Genomic DNA, 20864 nt, shown 5'->3' with positions numbered 1-20864 from the left:
GTATGGCCCCAATGAACACTAACTAAGCAGAAAACATAAGATGTCTGGCTCTAAAATAGCTCTAAAAACCTTCCATAAGCTAAGCTTGTGATTACTCATGTTTAAGACTGGACTTGGAACCTAAGGGTCTGGAAGCTCTAGATTTTAGCATCTCGGATACCCCCCCCACCAGCAAATCCAAATTTCTCTTCTTAACCTGAGGAATCTCTAGATTTCAGAATTGATCCGCAATGGAGTAAACCCCTCCGGATTCTGTATCAATGAAGAGTTCTTTACAAGGGCGTGACCTCAATCGTATTTTTCTTTTGTTCCTTTCTAGCTAGGGACATGTAAGTGTCAGAAGTCTCATAAATACATGGCCACTCACAAAGATATTGTATTGGAACAGAAAATATTCTTCTAAAAAACTCCCTTATTTTCCATCTCTGAGATACTGAATTTGCAGTGGAGCTCATTTTCCAAACAAATTTGCAATAACGTGGACATTTGCACTATTTTAGAATATTGATAATTAGCAAAGATATTTAACTTCAGGTAACAAACTGGTAAGTGCGTAGTCACCTGATGTTTGCTACATCATCATCAAACTCAACTATAATGAACTGCTACGTGAAGACACCGAAAATCAAGAGGGATTTATCTAAGCCTTGATATATGACTGCACCAGCTGGCAAAGGAAATGAACTGAGGAATATCCGAATGGAACTTTTATTGATGCTACTCTGAAGAATACCTAAACACTCCTTCAGTTTTACAGCTTCAAAGTGGCAGAGCACATAAAACAATCTGCAAAACCAAACTTAACCATATCAGTAAACTTAGAGTGATTACAAGCATTCCAACAACCATTGTTCTCTATTTTTTACTTTCACTTTCACATTCTCTATTTTTGCCTTTCACTTTGCTTTAATTAAAACAGTACTTTTTACTTCATTAAAAATAACCACTAGGTCTACAATTCTTTCTCATTTTACTACAGAACAGTCAAGATAAAGTAGTAAATACTTTGGTTTCATATTAAATCAACACAAAATTCATATTAATCTACAACATGACTTCGCTCCACTTTACCTCAATTAACTTTGCAACCATACTCTCGCCATCAGCAGCAGGATTTGCTGGTTTGTAGAACTCCAAATCAAAATAAAGTTTGCAAGCATCTTTTTCAGGAATGACTTCATAGCAATGCATAAGACTTGTTTTATAACCTTTGCTAAGGAAAAACAAAACCAAATCACAACCTCTCACGATAAACGTTACACATACTTATCAGTTGCAAACAAAGATCCTCCAAGTCCTAAATATTCTTCTATTTTTCAATCAACCACCCATATTAAAAAAAGTAGCAGCCTTATACTGTTTTGAAAAATCTGGAACTAACTTCATCATCAAATATCAACAAAGGTATCTGTCTGGCCTAGATTTTTTTTGTAAAGTACTCTCCTCCCCATGCCCCACCCCCAAGTCTTACAATACATACTGTCAATAGATACGCTGTTAGGAATTTAAGGAATAATGGAAACTACAGTAAAAAACTTAGGAAGTTATCACTCCTATGTCTTAAGCACTAAAAACGGGGTTACATAGACTTTTTTCCAACTAAATTAAAAAAAACCTAAACATTTTCAAACTGAGAAAAAAAAATCAAGCTTCCTTTTCATATAAAAATTGACTCTTGGATTTCTTTTATTTCATAATCAATTGTTTTATTGTAAAACAAAAAATTGGGAAAAAAAGTTCAGCACACAATCAAATTCTCAATACTTGAAACTACCTCACACAAATACAAAACCATAAATCAGTAACTGGACGTTTACGTTAATGCTCATGTAAATGGATATATGCCTAATCATAGAAATATGTTTGTGTCATGTGTTGGTATGATCCCCCCGAGGAAAGCTGACAGCAAAAGCGAATCTACTGCTATTTGATTTAAGTTCAGCACACAAGGTCCTTAATTACCAGGAACTAATGGCAGTCTGCAACTCGAAAGTTGAAACCCAATATAGAATAGATTGGTTTGTCCTCATGAAAATTTTCCCCGTGGCCAAGATCAAACCTCAAGCCACCCATTACAGCTCTGTGCTGGTCAGAGCAGCAGGCGGCTCCTGGGGATAGCTATCCAGTAACAGCTATTACTACTTAATAGTACATCCGGTATACTACTATCTTATAGTGACGTATAGGGTACCTTTTCAAATACTCACATGTAATAAAACCAAAGCTCTTTATATGTTGTCACAAGGTAAAACCTCTGTCCACTTTGTCTGTTCTTTTCCAAGGCAAATACGTGAACATCCTTTCAAAAATAAAAACGCTGCAGTTTTTGGTTTTTTTCTCAAAGAAACAGTTAAAGTCTTCAGAACTTCAGTCTATGATTCTAAGTTCCTAATTTCTTAGGACAAAGGTTAGTAAACACTACAAAACTTTAAGTAGATCACTTATCCTTTTTCAAGCTCAGTAGCATCTGATTTTAATTAAGAACATCATTCTGATTTCAGTTACCTGAGTAAAAATTGGAAGCTTTTCTTTGCTGTGTATTAATATAAACTCTGTTTTCTCTGTAAAGTCTTTTTTTTTCTGATCAGTGGCAAGTGCATCTAACGGGAAGAGGAACAATGTCCTGAAAGGACGAGCCTCATGTACATGATGGCAGCATATGGCTTTATAGCAAATAGTCTTTAGACTCTATAATATTTAAATCCAAAAATGGAAATCTGAAAAAAAAAAAAACCAACCCTACTGCCAAACCAGTGAGAGTGCATTTTGGAACACAGACTGTCAGGATTACTTAAACACCTAAAAGAGCATGGAAAAAAAGCCGGTACTTTCTTTAAAAGCAGCAATCAATTTGAAAATTATTCAACAGAAAACAGAGGGTACATTTTGCACAATCTTTATTTGGCTCATAACTTCTTATCATCTGAACTTGGTACTCTGATGCCATTGGAGAGTTGTATTGTTTTTATTTTGTCTCTGCCTCCTGTTTATCTCTTTTTTTTTTTCCCCCCCTCAGTTTTTTCCTCCTCTTTCTTCCCACCTAACTCTCACGGCCTTCCCACTCTCCTGTCAACCCTGACAACTTCCTTATCTTCAGAAGGAACAAACGTATGACTACAACGTCATTAAAAAAAGCACTTTTCCTGTTAGAGGTTAACACCAGGTATCAATTTATGTTAGAACTAATAGTTGTTAGAGCTACCACCAGTGTAGCATGAGTTCCCACAAGGACAAAAAAAACCCCTTGCTGTTTAAAGACTGGAGAGAAGGGGAAAAAAAAAAAAACAAAAGAAAAAGCCCCCGACATCTTGCAAACTGATAAAGACTTTACTGTCAACCACGTTTTTAAGTTAAGTTCAAACCTGAAAGTACCTAAAGAGTAGAAACAGTCACCTAACAAATATCTTACCTCTTTGCAGGTTTTTACATAATTGAAAGCTTCAGCCTGACGACAAAATATTTTCCAAACAGAGGACGGCAGAAAGGGTTTGGACAGTTTTGGTCTATAAACCGGAGGAAGAGGGTTTCTTTCATAGTGAGATGCCAATTCTTCCACTTTCTTCACTCTTTCTTCCCATTTTCTCTTCATTTGCCCTACAGCAATTACAAATTGTCAAATCAGTATCAATTTCTGGTTGTCACTCACTTTTAAAATACCTTGTACCCCTCACTGCTTTTGATTCTAGTTTTGTTGAACGTATTTTATTTAATAACGGAAAGTAGGTGATATTCCAAATCAACACCCAACCTCGCTATGATACTCTTTTTAACATTAATTGTTTCCACAGTTTTGGAAGTAAGATTTTCATATTAATACTATCAGAGGTAAAGACAACAGAGGGACGGCCTATGAAGTTTCATTTTTGTTTACAGAATGTTATTACATTCCTCCGCAAAACACATGCAAACTCTGTTAATTAGCCACACAACATTAGTAAGGAGTGAAAAAATACTATTACTTCTGCTTTATGGTTGGAGAGACAAATAAGATAATGAATTTGTATGGGTAATAACAGCAATTGAGTTCCTTAGAAAAATTAAGATTTCAGTGACTCTACCTCTGAGCTTTGTATCTCAAAGTAAAAGAACTGAAATCCAAAATGGGGACTCCATTCTCCATTGCCGACCTTTGCTGTTCATCAGTAATAGTTTCATCTGCTTTAAAATCTCATGTACCTTTGTGCAAACTTAAGATAGCAATCTTTTCAAGAAATAGCACATGATGCAGTAATGCTTGGTATCTTGCAGCCTTTAAACTTATAGTCACATAAAGTAATCCAAATGCTGAAAAGTAATGTAGCAAAGCATAAACACACGTTAACATACACATAATTATTTATAAGTTTAATTAACTTTTTTTCGGGGAAAATTCATTGCCCCTCTGAACACCTGCAAATCGGTAAAGAGCACTGCTAAGAAACTATGAAACAGATGAAGAGGGGCAAGAAGTAAAAAAAGATGAAGGTGCATCTTTTTGTTGTGTCCAGTATAACCACCTACCAAGCCTTGGTTCTGAAAATAACCTCCCAGTTGCAATGAAAGATAAAAATGAAACTGACTATACTCAGAAGTATTCAAACCTTTAAACTCACCTTGTGGACCCATCTTGTTAAGTATTTAAATATTCTTGTGGGCCCCAAAGCCCAGATTTTAAATCCTCTGAATCTCCACGCAAGTTTTCCACAGTAAAGATTCCTGGACATCTACATTTCTGCCCATGGTACGGCTAAGCCTGCCTGTGTTTTGATAGTTTGTGCCTATGTCAAGTCTAAATAATGGAATGTTTTTTCCTCTTAAAGGGGTCAGACGTATTATCTCTCTGACTTTGCCAGCCTCCTGACCTGTGACTTTCCTTCACTCCCTTCCTTTTCTTGCAATTAGCTGCTTCTTTGGGAATGAAAAATGAAATTATAGGCAGCAATCAGTGTTTCTCAGAAGTGCTAGCACAAATCTCACTTTCATTTTGATGCTGCTGACTCTGTTGTAAATTAACTGGGTGCAAAAGGCATTCCCTACATCAGCACATTCCCACAAGGTGACCATTAAAAAGCAAAGGACAGTTCCCATAATTCTCTCCTCACTTTAAACTTCCTAGTTAGATGAGGATATATCTTTGCAGAAACATGGCTGGGAGGACACCTGAACCTGGCAGAAGGCTGATGACCCTCACTTAAAACTGAGATCTACCACTGTTCTTGCAGTCCGAACACTCTTGGATTCTCAGCAGCGTAACGTCTTGGGTCTTCTCAAGGTAAGTTCAGCTCCTGCATCAACTACACCTAACACATCTATTTAGAGCATGTACAATTTACACCTGCAGAGGAGGCATAACTACAGATTAGCCTTCTGAGTTTACTGGGAAATTCCCACTTCATTGCCCTCCCTTTTGTCCCACCAGAAGTAAGGGGAGTAATTATTTTTATTTTACTTGCTAGAAAGAAATTTTGTCAACACCGTATTTTTGACTCAGCAGGATGATCACATGAGGACCCTGGGAAGATGTATCTCCCGGGAGATGACTTAAAGAACTTGATGTTTTATTCTCCCCCTTTGATGGAAGACTATTTCTTTTTTAGTCATGAGGATAGTGGACATCTTGTATTTTTATACCTTAGGTGGTTGTTGGTTGGTGAGGTTTTTTAAACAAACAGACTCACCATTTCAGAAAAGGCAATTTTCTCCCTTGTGCTACAGGGGAAAGACAAACACAAATGCATGATTCCTTCATATGTGTCCCTGTGTTTTTGTTAAAAAAAAAGCCTACTCAAAAATCTGTAATGATTATGGACAAAACACGCTATCCACACCTGCTGTGAAACAAAGCTGAGACATGCAAATCAACCACTGCTCAAAATAACATGATTATATTGGTTTCCTGGCCTGTGTGTATCACGCAACATAGCTCTATGGCAGAATTCATGTTCTTCAACACCAATAAATCCACGAGATTTTCTCCCAGCTACTGATTCAGCCTTAAAAGAACTTATTAAACAACTTTCTCCCTAGTGCTATGCTTCTGAATGTTAGCGAAAATTAGCTCAGTTATCTTTATGTTGAGCTGAACTGTGGCATACTAACACTACTTGTCTTCCCTCAACAACAAGGAGCATCAAATTTTCATCTTGCGCTCCAAGTAGAAGTAGCTTCTACAAATAAGCTTTGAGGATTTTTGTGCAAAATACAGGATATCAGACTTCATGATAAGACCTCAAAAAAAGAGGCTACTGCCTGTTGTGAGAACCTGGAAAACTTAGTTTCTAATGTTAAACTTACTCTGACTACTGCTACCAAAGGTCAATACACAAATATGAAACTAACTGACTTAAAAGTTGATGACGAAGCTGAAACTAGCCCTCAGCTTCAGAGTGTTGTTCTGTGAGGCTGGATGGCAGGGCATCAGGCATTTGTCAATCGGCTGTATGATTTCTCAGTTTTCCTCATGCAGTGGTGAGGGATAAACCCCACCGTAAGGGGAGGGTCTTGCTCTGACAGAGTCCGGTACATCCACGCTTACCTATCTTGCTGAAATCTGAAAGATTGTAGTAATCATCCCCACAAATTACTGAAGATGGCAATTACCTTCATTCATAAACCACCATTGTCAGAAAGGTAAGATTTTTCAGCGCGCGGAGGAACTAAAACAGAAGACAAAAAAAACCCAAGAAGGGCTGGGTTACACCAAGTCAAACATAACACAAGAGGCTCGGCACTCAAAAACCCACAGCAGCCTCGCATGGGTCACCCACACGCATGGTGAGGCGGGTAACCGGGGCAGAATGGCAGCCAAAGGGCCCAGTTCTTTATGTCCCCCCCTGTATGAGAGAGCACACTGAGGGGCCCGGTCCTCCACAGCAAACCCCCCACATCTCCTCACATATGGCGCTGGGCCCCCTCAGCCATGGCACCCTAGGCCTCCCCAGACATGGCACTCCGCCCCCCCTCCGCCATGGCACCCTAGGCCTCCTCAGCCACGGCGTCCTGGGCCCCCCTCAGACATGGCGCTCCGGCCCCTTTCAGCCACGGCGCGGGGCTCGGCCTCACACCGCCTTCCCCTCATGGCCGGGAGCCTCCTGGCACGGCGGGGAACAGCCTGAGGGGGGTGTAGGGAGGGCAGCGGACACCGACTCACCGCCATAGCCCGCGCGCTGCCGCCGTTGGCGTTTGAACGCCGTGCCGTTAGGGGCCGGCGGGCGGGTTCCCCCGCCCCGCGCGGGGAGGAGCCGGAGGGGCCGTGAGGCGATCGCGGAGAACGGTGGCCCTTCCTCCGCTGCGGGCCGCGCCGGGAGCCGGGGAAGGCAGGTCGGAGCGGGGCGGCAGTGGAGCGAGCGGGCGGCGGAGACGGTGGGTGGCGGTGGGCGGTGGGGGTGGGGGAGGGCGTCCGGGCCGAACAAAACGGTGGGGCGGGCCAGAGTCCGTCGGGGAGCCGGTTGAGGGAAGCAGGAGCTTCCCCACAGCCGGACCGCCTTCCCGCTGCGGAGCGAGTCGTGGTCAGGGGCAGCTCGCCCCCCACCATGGCAGCGCCTGGCCTCCCGGGCGCGGCGGGACGAGAGCGGCTGCCGGGCTCTCCCCGGAGGGAGACCGGGGGGGCTCGCTTTTCCTGAAGGTTAGGGCAAGGCAATTTGCTCATTTAGGCCTGTTTTTGCGGAGAAGCTGTCTAAACAAAAGGCGGGGGGGGGGGCGGGCGCATCCTGGGCTGTATCAGGAATGGTGTGGCCACCAGGAGTGGGGCAGTGACCGTCCCCCTGTACTCGGCACTGGTGAGGCCCCACCTCGAGGGCTGTGGCCGGTTTTGGGCCCCTCACCCCCCAAAAAAAAGACACTGAGGTGCTGGAGCGTGTCCAGAGAAGGGCAACGGAGCTGGTGAGGGGTCTGGAGCACAAGTCTGGTGAGGAGCGGCTGAGGGAGCTGGGGGTGTTCAGCCTGGAGAAGAGGAGGCTGAGGGGAGACCTTCTCGCTCTCTACAGCTCCCTGACAGGAGGGGGTAGCCAGGGGGGGTCGGTGTCTTCTCCCAAGGAACAGGCGATGGGACAAGAGGAAACGGCCTCAGGTTGCACCAGGGAAGGTTTAGATTGGATATTAGGAAAAATTTCTTCACTGAGAGGGTTATCAAGCGCTGGAGCAGGCTGCCCAGGGAAGTGGTGGAGTCCCCATCCCTGGAGGCATTTAAAAGACATGTGGTGCTGAGGGACATGGTTTACTGTTAACTGGGCAGTGTCAGGTTAATAGCTGGACTTGATCTTAAGGGTCTCTTCCAACCAAAACGATTCTGTTTCTTATCAGTTGGTAGGCTTGAAAATAACACACCTTGCCTGTAACATTACGGAGCCTGACAAGGCTGCTATCTGTGGTGGTGTGGTTAACAGGTATAGGTGAATTAATACCCAAGGGTGCCATCTACTCAGAATAATTTCAGGTCTCACTGATTTTGCAGATTAATGCTGACTAACTAAAAGTCTGTTTGCTTTTGGAAGATCAGAATGCTGGCCCCATGTCAGTGCTCTGCAAAGATCTCATCTAGACCAGAAGTAATGTGAAGGGCTGTCACAGTATTGGCATGCTTCCATCAGTGGTAGTGACAGTAGTATTTAATAGTAGCGGTATTTAACTGGTATAAGGCCACACAGAAAGTGTAATGGTATGTTTCAAATGTTTTTAGTTTTTTCATACAGTCAGCTTCTATACTTCCCTTCCACTACTAATTAGATAGTTATCAGTTATCATTATAGATGGTAGAATGGAAAATTATTAACTTGCATCTCTACATTGGTAGCACAATGTTCCATGTATGTATTTATGTATGTAAAAATGCCTGCTTTGAATGCTTGACATTTTCTCTTGCAGTCATGTGAGGTGGAAAACTGTGCCCTTTTCTAATCTTTAAGGACATGCTTTACGATACTGGTTTCTGTTTTGGATGTGCATTTTAATACTGCTACAATCGTTGCTTTATAGCAGCTGACATACACTGAACATGTGTTGTCTTGTCTCCTGTGGTTTGCATATTTCGAGATACAGCTGGTAACTAGAGACAATTCAGTTATTTGCTTCCTTCCCTGTCTGAGAAGCTTTGGTATTATTTTTATCACTATGTCATTAATTTGCCTTGTTGGCTTACAACTCAAATAAATACTACTTTAAAAAGAAACCTGATGGTTCTTGTGGCAGTGGTGATATATGGTGATATGAATTTATTTTCATTAGGTCCAGGTAGAATAAGTAAATCTAGGCTGGAATGAAGTAAAAACATTGTTTTATTTATAATTTTGCTATCTAAAGAAAAACAATGGAACAACTGCATTTATGTAAGGCAAAATATATTTTTGCTTTTATTGCTATACAGAGGGACTTTGGTCATTTTTGGTAGCTTGCTGAGCGTAGTTTTGGACCTTTCTGAAGCATATTATTTTTTGCTACTTGTTACCTATAAAGATCATCGTAGCATCATCTTTTTATTCGCTATCTCTGTCTCATAGGGTTTTTTAAAAACTTTGGGGTTTTTTTCAGATAAAATATTGTATAATGAGCTTCCTAAAACTGACAGAACATATTCTGCTAAATTAGAAAAATGCTGTTGCTCATTTCAGCTACTTATTTTTTAAGTTTCCTTACAGTGGAAAGCTTGTTTTACCTAAGCTTTCAGAGAAAAGAATATCAAGGAGCAAAATAACAATTTTAATTAAATTCTTAATACATTGTCCTGATTCCTCCCCCCCCCCACCATCCCTGAGAGCATGAGATCATCCTCTGCAGGGAAATGTATATTCTGCGTGACAGAACATGACATCATTGCATTACCTAAACCAAGATGAGGCAATTCGTAGTAGTCTGTTAGAATCGGCACTGTCCTCTAGAGAGTGTTGCTGTTATGCTGACTAGTGCTTTAGAGCAGAAAACATACTGCCGATGAAAACATGCATTTGAGTGCCTAGCAACAAAACAGATATCTCTTTGTGGATGTTTTTTATTCTTTAACAAAGTGCAGGTGACTTGGTGCATTAGGGTGCTCAGAAATTGATGGATATTAAAGGTGAGTTACAGATTATATTCTGAAGATAAAGCATGTGTATTTTAAACGGCTAACATATTACACCCAGTTTTTCTTCACTATCTCTGTAGCTTCTGTAAAGACAAGCTCCAGTTGTGATGCAGTAGAATGCAGTAAGCTCTAACCATTAAACAATTGAAACTGTAGGCCGTGAACTAGGCTTGCAAAGGCTTTAGTAAGAAGTATTTTTATGATATGGTATTTCAAAATGTGTTTTACATTTTTCAGAAACAAAGTATTGTAGTTCATTGTAATTGTAGGTTTTGCTAGCTGCTACTTCAAATTTCATTGTTTCTTTGGCATTGTGTCAAGGACAGCAGTTTTAAATTTTAAGGTTGCAAAAGAGTCAAGGAGATAAGCGTTAATTTAAGGTCACTTAAATGTTGAAGATCTTCCTTATTGTTAGCAGCATGCATGTTATAGAAGTATTCAGCGGTCCCAGTCTGTTAGGTCTCCAGTTTGCCTACTTAATCAGCTGCTGTTCACAGGTGTTATTCCCACCAGTTTACTAAAACCAGTCCCTGATGGGATGGCTCATATGATAGACAGGAGGCGACCACAGCTCAGGTGGGCACACAGTTACTAGTTTGCACTAGCTGGTTCAGGTGCTTGCAGCACTGGCACTGCAGATCTTCACGGTGCCAGACAGTTGGGATTAACACCTGGGTATTTAGCAGAAGTTGAATTCCATGCTGACATGGCTACAGTGCTCTCGGTACACCTGCTGGCTCATTTTGATAATGGAGTTGGGATGTGATACTGTGCTTTTTTATATGGTGTGGTTATTCGTTACGGTTGGCAGACAAAGAACAAACAAGGAAGAAAGTTCACCTTTTCCCTGTTTCTCCTATTAATCCCAGCCACAGTGAAGGGTTTGGGTTGTGCTTCTGCAGAAGGAGGAACAACCTGAGTTGTAACGGAATTGTGGGCCAGTCTGGTTGGATGTTTTCCTACAAAAGAAAGTTTTGATTAAAAAAAGTGTTAAGCTGAGAAGTCAGGAAAGCTGGAAGCCAAAGCCAAGGATGTGGTAGGTCCCTACCACAAGGATGTGGTAGGGACAGGGTTGAAAGAGGTGTAGAAACTCATGGAAGCTGGGTTTGTCTGGAGCAGGGGAGCAACTTCTAGCGTTCTTGTCAATGAAAACCACTCTTTCCACTTCACAGGGATCAGAAGCTCTGCTTTTAAGTTACAGCTGGGTGGACACACCAGTTGTCACTCTAGACTAGACTTTGTTGGTGGTGCTAATGCTCCCTGCCCAATGATAATGCACATAGGGTTGGATCACTGTTGTGCCACAGGTCTTAGGTACTTGAATTACCCTTGGGGATTGTTTGTCTTTTTTCACATAGGGAACTTTTAAGGCATTAGACTTTGAAGTTAGGATGAATAAATCCAGATCATGGTGCTAGGCAGGCAAGTTCAGCATCATATATTAGTTCTTGCCCCATGATACTGTCTTTAAAGTTAATTTCTAAAATATAAAGCAATAATGTATTTTAGAAATTTTATTTCTAAAATATCAAGCTTATTTGGTACTTTGGTTTTCAGGAAATTTATAGATATGAATAGATATGAAGAGACCTAATATAATAATAGTATGATGATGTAAGATGGCAGATGCAGTTTGCCACCAAAGAACTAAGCCTCAAATAAGAATCTTCATCGCATCTGACCAGTAAATCTTGCTACTTGGTCTGATTGTTTATACATCCCTGTTTACCATAAGTAAATCTGCTAAGTAAGTTTCTTTAAAATTCTTGCCTTGTAGTGCGTTGTTTGTTTCTTGAGGTCTAAGCACTTACTTAACTTCTGAGCATTTATTACTTTGCCCTATCTGGCGATTTAACTTTATGATGCTTAATTCTTTTCTGAATCCTTAGTTAAAGGTAACTTGTGGTAATGTGTTCCATGAGTACACACAGAATAATTGGGAGGGAGGTTTATTGCTTTTAAATTGATTTCTGGCTTGGTAAAAATCATCATTTCTTGTCCTGTGTTCTGATCAAAAGTAAATAGCAGCCCACAGCATAGAGTTCATTTCATCAACTGTTTAAAGTTACGTCGTTGTGGTTTTATGTTATTTATATTGCCTTCAAATACACCAATTAGGACTGGATGCAGTGACGTTTCATTTGAAATGGAATGCAGAGAAATTATTATTTCTCAAAATAGTATGACCCAAAATCCAACTTCTATGTTAGTCTTTGCACATGTGTGATAACTTGTGTAGCTTGGTTTTGGATTTCAGTTTCTGTCATGTGGAGATGGAAGGATCCATATATGACACAATGTTCATAATACTAAAATGCTACGAATGCATGTAGGGACATGAAAATATTTTAAAGATTGTTTTCAATTTGTTTATCTCTTATCCTGCTTTTTGTAGGCATTTTCAATTATTTGGTCACAGGGGTCTGCAGACTATTTTTCCCAGAGTTGTTTTAAAACGCAATAATTTAGAAAAATATTTCATGTTCTTCTTTCAAATATAAGATATATAGGGATTACACAAATGCTAATTTTTGCCTACCAATACTAATGCTTCTAGGCTAAAGTTAGTCAGTGTGAAAATCCCCTTTTAACATTCCTGTTTTCTCTATAATTCTAAAAAAATTGTGCTCTCATTGTGTAAGGCTTTAAGGAAACCTAACAGAAATTAAGCAATCCAAAGGTATTATTTCATATGAAAATTAACTGTCATCTGTTTCTATTTTCTTATGTTTTCAAGCTGATAATTGAGAGCCATAATGTCAGACATAGGAGATGGACCACGTTCGGGGGACGATCTGACGGATGCAAAATCTGTTCCTGGTTCCAAAGGGTAAGTGAGGTACTTTTGGTTTAAGTCTTCAATTTAAGTCTTGAGGAATCTTGTGCTGTAACAGAAGGTGAGAGACATAGAAGCAATAATGCTAAAAGGAAAAGTTTCAATTATGGTAAACTATAATAATCGTAAACACCTATTAGAGTTGTTGTACTGACTTTGAAAATGTACAGTCACTGACAGAACAGGCCAATGTGTATGTACAAGGAACTAAAAAGCAAAACACGAGGTGCAGTTAGACAAGTGGTTAGCTGCTCTTGAAAAGAGACTTTTCTGTCTCACCATGGGCTAAATGTTCACACCTTTCCTTGCACTGCTTCCAGAGCTCACCTGAGCCACAGCAGCCAATTCAGCTGCTTGAGCTGACCTGCTGTAGGGTTGTATGTGCAGAAGCACAAGCGCGAGGGAAACTTACAGGGGTGGAAGGGAGGACACGCAGGCCTGTTCTTCCTAGTGACAGCTAGTTGTTAAGCTGATGTGGCACTGTCATCAGATTACGCTCCCTCTGGCAACTTAATTTGTTTCTGAAGTCATTCTTTTTAGTATTTCAATGAAAATTTTATTTAAGAGCATTACAAACCTTTTTATTTGTAGAATACAATATGATAGCGGGCCCCAATCTTGTAACCACTTACCCATGTGCTTAAGTGAGAAAATCTATACTGACTTCAACATATATGGACTGAGTAAAATTGACAGCCATTGCAGAATCATGATGGGTGGTGTAGTTGGTGTGCTTGTTAAGGCAAAATTACAGCTGCATATGAAGTCTTGGTCATTCTCTAGGTTTTGAATGTTTACTTGTGAAAATTCAATGCTAATATGGCTTTTGGTTAGAATTCAGAATAGATTTACAATCTCAGAGCTGATCTTGCCTCCAGGTACTTAGCTTTCATAAGATGAGGCGTTACCATTTTAGACACAGTTCTTCCTTGATTCTTTAAATTTTAAGCTTGTTACAAGTTGCACAGAAGGTTACTACAACTACAAATGACACTCTACTTTTTTTTTATTAAATTATTTGTATATACACACATTTTACCGAACTTGAAACAAAGTTTCATTTGAGAGCATAACTACACAAAGCAGTTTTATTTATTTTAACCTCTGGACCAGTACAGTCTTCACTAATCTAAAATCAGATCTATCAGCTGATTTAACAGACATAACTTAGATTCATAGAATGGTTTAGGTTGGAAGGGACCTTAAAGATGGGATGGGACACCTCCCACTAGACCAGGTTGCTCACAGCCCCGTCCAGCCTGGCCTTGAACACCTCCAGGGATGGGGCAGCCACAGCTTCTCTGGGCAACTTGGGCCAGGGGCTCACCACCCTCACAGTGAACAATTTCTTCTGAATTTCTAATCTAAATCTCCCCTCTTTTAGTTTAAAATTGTTACCCCTTGTCCTAGCGCCCCAGTCCCTGATCCAGAGTCCCTCCCCAGCTTTCCTGGAGCCCCTTTAGGGACTGGAAGGGGCTCTAAGGTCTCCCCGGAGCCTTCTCTTCTCCAGGCTGAACACCCCCAGCTCTCTCAGCCTGTCCTCACAGCAGAGGGGCTCCAGCCCTCCCAGCATCTCCGGGGCCTCCTCTGGCCCCGCTCCAACAGCTCCGTGTCCTTCTGCTGTTGGTGCCCCAGAGCTGGAGGCAGCACTGCAGGGGGGTCTCCCCAGAGCGGAGCAGAGGGGCAGAATCCCCCCCTCGCCCTGCTGCCCACACTGCTGGGGATGCAGCCCAGGCTGCGGGGGGTCTCTGGGCTGTGAGCGCACATTGCCAGCTCACGTCCAGGTTTTCACCCCCCAGCACCCCCAAGTCCTTCTCAGCAGGGCTGCTCTCCATCCCCCAGCCTGTGCTGATACCAGGGGTTGGCCCGACCCAGGGGCAGGACCCTGCACTTGGCCTTGTTGGACCTCATGAGGTTCCCATGGTCCCACTTCTCCAGCGTGCCCAGGTCCGTCTGGATGGCATCCCTTCCCTCAGACATGTCAACCGCACCACTCAGCTGGGTGTACTTGGCAAACTTGCTGGTGGAGCTTCTAGGGAACAAGTAGCAAACCTTATCAGTTTCATTGGTTTTGCTAAAATAACTTTATTTTATTATTATTTTGAAACTAGAGAAGAGAGATTAGAAATTAACAGCTAAAGTTTGTCTGATTTCTATACAGAAAGAACCTACCTGCTAGCAAGTCTATGGACTCTGGGATTCTGCCGGACTACAGTTATAGAATGGATTATCCAGAGATGGGGCAATGTATAATCATAAACAATAAGAACTTCCACAGACACACTGGTACCACTTTCAAATTTTTAAGTTTTTTCCTTAATTTAGATAAATTAGTGGCATGTGTTATTCTTCAGAAATAAATATGCAGACCTGTTTTGATTGCAATCTAAAACTAAGTGTTTTGAAAGGCTGTGATTCATTTCAGCACATTCTTCCAAATATGCTTAGAGGGAACATGTTAGGGTATACCAGTGATGGGGAGAAAAATTGATAGGCACTACGAGTCCGTCTTACCTTTTAGTGATGACTTCTTTTGCAAATGAAATCCTTTTTTATGTTTTTATATTGATGGGTAGATAGAAAAATAAGGAGTACCTAAGCCTACAGTATAGGTACAGAGAGAAGGAGATGGCGTGCATGTATAACAGTGCAATGTTTCTTCCATTAGAGTGGATCTGGAATAATGGAATACTATTCCAGGCTGATACAGGTATAAGCGAGAAAAGAGTTTGGCTCAATCAGACCATGCCATCTATATCATGTAAAAAAATAACACTTTTCTCTTACATGTAGGAATGTCACCCCGTTCGGGTACAGATGCGGATGCCGCAAGTGTCAGAGAAGTTTTTATGAAGTTGGGATATAAAATAAAGATCAACAATGATCTTTCATGCGGGGACATTTTTAAACTATTGAAAAATGGTAAGTAATAATATGTTCGGTGTGTGTATTAAATTAACTACTGTTTCCAAATACGTCTTTTGCCCTCAAATCTCTTCTTCCGTGCTTCTTTTAGATGATATTTCACACCTGCCGGTGGTTTATTGCTAAGGATGACATGTACATCATAGTTTCTATGTTTATTCATCTTTGCTGTCTCTCCATCTTTTGTGCCATGACTGTTGTCTCCGTATCCTTTCTCATCTTCTAAAGAAGGCTGGAAAAAAGGCTGAAACTTAAATGCAGACTGATTTATATTCTGACCCTGGGATCACTGAAGCTCTGTGAGTTGGAAAGAAACCTGCTTAATTGGGTAGAGGGGTTCTGTGCTATGTGCTTAGTGGTGTGGCCCAAGAGGTGTTCTGATCTGGGGGTGTTCAGATCAAGGGACCAGAACTGCAAGCGTGTGGACTAAATTACTGTTGTAGAGAAACAACTCATGTTCTGTTTGACTTGTGAAACAAAACACCCATCTGTCTAGTGAGAGCTTTGTACTACTGCTTGTGTTAGTCCTGCTTTGTTTGGACTTGGCCACATCGAGGCCAGTAAATTAAATGGTGCCTGGAGGTATCTGTAGCTCTGGAACAGAATCTAGTCTGTTCTAGATAACTGTTGGAAAGTTCTCTGGCATGACTGTGGCTCATGCCTACTAGCATTCTCCCTGACTCTTCCAGGTCACAGTTCGAGAGGAAGAGTGTTCCAGGGATTATTCCCAACAGCCAGTTAGCCTGCAGCAATCCTGTTTCCTTTTTCTTTCTTTTTTTTTAATGTGTTTGCTAACATAGGCGTAGGTTCTTTAGTGCCAGTTAATGTTTATGCCAGAGCATGCTCCCAGGAATGGTTAATTTATTGGTACAGTTGCAGCCTGTCTGTTGACAGTAGCTGAAAGTGGAAAGGCCTCTGTCTTCCCTGTGGTAAAAGGCCTCCAAATAAACAATGTAAACTACAGACCACAGCCTAACTAGAGATTCCCAAAAAACAGCCTTTCCTGACTCCTCTAGATGCGGTGCTTGTCCATAGATTGTAGAAATGCCTGAGTGTGCATCTCTTGAGAAAAATCTAAATAGTTCCGTTTTTCCAGAGTAGAAATCAAGTGTTTTGGCAAACTCTAAACAGAAGATGTCTGCTTTTGGGACTGTTACACTTTTTATCTACAAACTCTTGCATCTTCTTGAGTTTCGCACTCGGAATTCCTTTTGGATCCTTTCTTTTAAATCATGTTTGTATCTTTTCGTGTATTTAAAAGAATCATCTTGGTCTTCAAGTACGATCCCTACAATGTCAGGCAACAAAAGACATCAGAGAATATCTGTTCTATGCTCTTTGCATACCACAAGATGGAAAAAAATATAAATCTACAAACACTTTATATCAAGCTTAAATGCATTTAAGTACAAAATTCAGAGGCTTGAAAAATCTTTCTAGACCTTGCTACAGGGCAACAGTGAGAGAGAGAGGTATAATGCTAGTACTTAGGTCCCAGCAGCAGTAACAACCTTCATGCTGCATTTAGTTCCTGTGTAATCCAAGTAGTTGAAGCATCTCTGATTAGAACGAGAGGTAAGGCTTCCTCGTCCTTTCCCAAAACTGAGAACTTCCCATCAGTCCGATCCCAGATCATGAGACTGTTGCCCGTTACTGCATGAGCAAGGTGACCGGTCAGACTTGGAGACGCTGTGGGGACACTCTCTTTGTCTCCTCATGGTGTTCCTGGCTTAGTTCTGTGGCCGTGTCTTAGAATGGTGAGGGTTGGCCTTTAGTTTGGGGTTTTCTATGTCCAGCTTCCTGAAGTAAAGTAGGCTGGCTCCTTTTGCTCGTAAGTGAAAACTTGTTGGAGGTTTCTAAACGCGGGAATTAGAAGTCAAAGACTTCTGTCACCTAGGAAGCATCAAATGTTCGAAGCTTTTAGGGAATGCAAGAAGTTAAGATAATTCTCTTTTTTCTTTCAAGTGTCTGAAGAAGATCACAGCAAGCGAAGCAGCTTTGTTTGTGTGTTGCTAAGCCACGGTGAAGAAGGATTAATCTATGGCACAGATGGCCCTCTTGAATTGAAAGCACTAACGAGCCTTTTCAGAGGTGACAGGTGCAAAAGTTTAGCAGGAAAACCCAAGCTCTTTTTCATTCAGGTGATGTGCAGCTGAACAACGATCATCAAATCAGCTGGATACTTAAAAAAAAAATAGTTTCCCTTTTAATTATTAGTGCAAAAAAGTTAATTATTTCTAAAATTGATTTAAATGGAATTACTTTGAGAGCAAGATTCTCTTCAGGTCTAAAAGTAGCACAGTCTGCCCTATTACATTGCATTACGCTAATTGAATGAATTAAGTAAAATCTTTTTGAACAGTAACCAATATTTTAGTGAGTTTCTGAATGCACGTTTGAACAAATATATATCTTAAACCAAACTGTGTAGCTGATTTAAATAAATGCTAGTTCCTTTTGTTCTGAGTCTGTCTAATGGAAATGTGACATATAAATTCTTGTTATTTTTGCAGTGTTTTAATCTGGATAGTCTTAAAATGAAAAAAAAAAAAAAATCAGTATTCTGATCATGATCACTGCCTTTATTTCTTTATTTTTTATTTTATTTTCCATTCTTCTTTCCACCAAATAGGCTTGTAGAGGGACAGAATTAGATTCCGGTATTGAGGCAGACAGTGGATCAGAGGAAACAATGTGCCAGAAAATACCTGTAGAAGCAGACTTCCTGTATGCATATTCTACAGCTCCAGGTGAGACTTGCAAAGGAACTTTTGTGCCTGAAATTGTATCTATATATCAGCTTGTACTGATACTGTAAATGACGATTTGCAGTTGTATCCAGTCAGTGGGTGACTACTTAATTTCATCTCTTTCATGGAAATACAGCTTTTTTTTTTCCTGCGATTATTTTTCTCCCCTGATGTGATTTCTTTTTGAGGTAGTTGCTATTCTCAGTTCCTACAAAAAAAACCCAACAAACGCCACCAAACCCTGAATATACATCTTTCTCACAAGCAAACCCTCAAATTTTCATCTGCTATAAATTCAGTTAATCTGAGTCATGCAAATAATTTACAGCAGGAAGTAGAAGGTATTATTAGTTGTGAGAGAATAAAACAATCAGATATCTGTAGATGCATATACAGAAGTGACTGATAAATACCAGCATATTATTTGCTTATTGACTCTATTTTCATTGCATCCTTAAGGAAAATTAGTAGTGGCAGAGCCCTTCGTATGCCTTTTACGTTATCGGTTAGCAGAAGTAGGTTCCAGTCTTTAATTCACACACGTAGTCCTGAAGATAGTGACACCGAAATCCATTTTGCATCTCGGCTCCATCTGTACTGTCACCTCTCCTTTGTATACAGGTACTCTGTAAAGAAGTAGTAAATGATTAGTGGCTAAGACAATAGTGGCAGCAGAAGATAGTTTTCCTGCCTTTTGATTTTCTATGTGCTTAAAGTTTTTCTTAGATTAGAAAAGATGGGAGGATTGGAAAAATCTTTTGAGTTGGAAATCGGGGAGATTATAAAACCTAAATTTTTCCGGGTTAGTAGTTTTGGGTTTGTACTTTAAAACATTGCTTGCTTTTGGAAACAATGCACCGTTGCTCTAATTGCTCCCCTGTCCTGTGTCAGAGGCTGCTACATCTGATCAATTTGACATCTCTCTTTTCCACAGGCTATTACTCCTGGAGGAATTCAGCTGAAGGCTCCTGGTTTATTCAGTCACTGTGTAAGATGCTGAAGGAATACGCAAGGAAACTTGAACTCATGCAGATTTTAACTCGTGTAAACCGCAGAGTGGCAGAGTACGAGTCCTGCTCAACTCGCCAGGATTTTAATGCAAAGAAGCAGATTCCGTGCATTGTCTCTATGCTCACCAAAGAATTTCACTTCCCTTGCTAAAAGAATTTCACCTTGGAATTTTTCAGTTCACGTTTTTATCTGTAATTTATATGCGATGTTAGTACGGAATACCACTTTTAAATCTTGAATTACTGTTCACTGCTGTGTGTGGCATAATGACTGGTTAGATATGTCCGTTACTAGAAGTAAAACGTAGTATGGCTGTGTTAGAAATGCAGACTTGAGTAGCTGAAGCGCAGGCAATTTTGAAAGTACTGCTCTGAGTATCTCAAAAAATTAGGCGGAGGAGGCTGAAGATCACTTATCAGATCTATTTGGTGCTATATTTCACTTCTGCCCACAGGAAGAAGATTCAGAACGCGATATGTTTACTAATGATGGTAATAGTGTTGTCGTACATTCCTTCTTAACTCCAGTTCTTAAGGTTTAGGTTATAAACTAACTTAAACTGGTTTTATAACTTAGGGCATAAACTGTGGAAAACAGCCATTGCATTTTTTACAGACAATTAGGAAGCACATTGAGAATACGGTCAATTTTTTCCTGATCATTTTATAACTTTTCATGTGGAGTATTAGCTAAAGCAATTATATCAACTCGGTACCTGTTTCGAAAAAGATTTTGTATTCTGACCTTTAAAGCTGCGTGACTAAAAGGACCAGTCTTCCAAAATGTCTTTGTCTGCAGCTCCCTAAGGGGGGAGCTGTTGGGGCATATTTAGAGGTGGAAGAATTGGTGCAAAAGGAAGTCTACGTTATGAATAGTCTGCTTTCCTCTTTCTGGCCGTAAATAAGAGCAGGTTTGCTTTGTGCTGTGTGCGTACTACCTTTAATTTGTGTGGAAACATGGATTTGTGGTACTGGAGAAATTTCCCTTCTTAACTTTAATATCAGTTTGAGTTAATTACAAGACTTTAGCTAAAATATGTTAACAAATAGTAAATTTATACCTCGACTCTCAATTTTGTGCAACAGGCTTTTACAAAATTGTGAAACATTTTTGTTGATGTTTCAGATTGTGGCAGTCTTCTTAAGATCAGAGGAAGACAGAATGCTAAATGACTATAGGGTGCTGCAAAACAAGACCTAAAACTCTTTAAATTGCGTAGTATAAACAATGTTAGCAAATTGATGTTTACTTCCAGAGGCATTTGGGGGTTTTTTAACTTAAATTAAATACTGTTTCCTAAATTGTA

The 20864-nt window shown here is 40.5% G+C and overlaps 2 protein-coding genes across 10 annotated transcripts in view; one reads left to right on the top strand and one right to left on the bottom strand.

Annotated features, from left to right (window-relative positions):
* The window catches only part of PRIMPOL (primase and DNA directed polymerase), a 19429-nt gene extending 12206 nt beyond the window's left edge, over positions 1–7223 (bottom strand). For 3 of the 6 annotated variants that reach the window (XR_008466514.1, XM_054201891.1, XM_054201896.1), the window contains exons 1-5: positions 7130–7223; positions 6580–6635; positions 3410–3594; positions 2208–2299; positions 1072–1213 (exon numbers count right to left, since the gene is read on the bottom strand). Coding sequence is in view for 5 of the 6 variants with exons in the window: in XM_054201891.1 (XP_054057866.1) it covers positions 1072–1213; positions 2208–2299; positions 3410–3594; positions 6580–6589 (429 nt within the window). In the remaining variant the exon portion in view is untranslated. Of the gene's footprint in view, positions 1–1071; positions 1214–2207; positions 2300–3409; positions 3595–4058; positions 6454–6514; positions 6636–7129 lie in introns of those variants that run through there. The other 3 variants (XM_054201893.1, XM_054201894.1, XM_054201895.1) reach the window with 3 other exon arrangements.
* Positions 7210–20864, top strand: CASP3 (caspase 3). 4 transcript variants are annotated; one of them, XM_054201903.1, is made up of 7 exons: positions 7210–7299; positions 12774–12866; positions 15034–15158; positions 15666–15794; positions 17763–17938; positions 18430–18547; positions 19482–20864. In XM_054201903.1, the coding sequence occupies exons 2-7, from the start codon at positions 12793–12795 to the stop codon at positions 19706–19708; spliced, it is 849 nt and encodes a 282-aa protein (XP_054057878.1). In that variant the 5' UTR covers positions 7210–7299; positions 12774–12792; the 3' UTR covers positions 19709–20864. The 4 variants fall into 4 exon arrangements, with proteins under 4 accessions (XP_054057878.1, XP_054057877.1, XP_054057879.1 ...); XM_054201902.1 differs by having other exon boundaries at positions 7211–7341; XM_054201904.1 differs by lacking the exon at positions 7210–7299 and adding an exon at positions 7863–7885.

This window comes from Rissa tridactyla, chromosome 5 (assembly GCF_028500815.1).
Source record: "Rissa tridactyla isolate bRisTri1 chromosome 5, bRisTri1.patW.cur.20221130, whole genome shotgun sequence".
NCBI classification, from domain to species: domain Eukaryota; kingdom Metazoa; phylum Chordata; class Aves; order Charadriiformes; family Laridae; genus Rissa; species Rissa tridactyla.
This window is presented reverse-complemented; position numbering and strand designations above follow the sequence as displayed.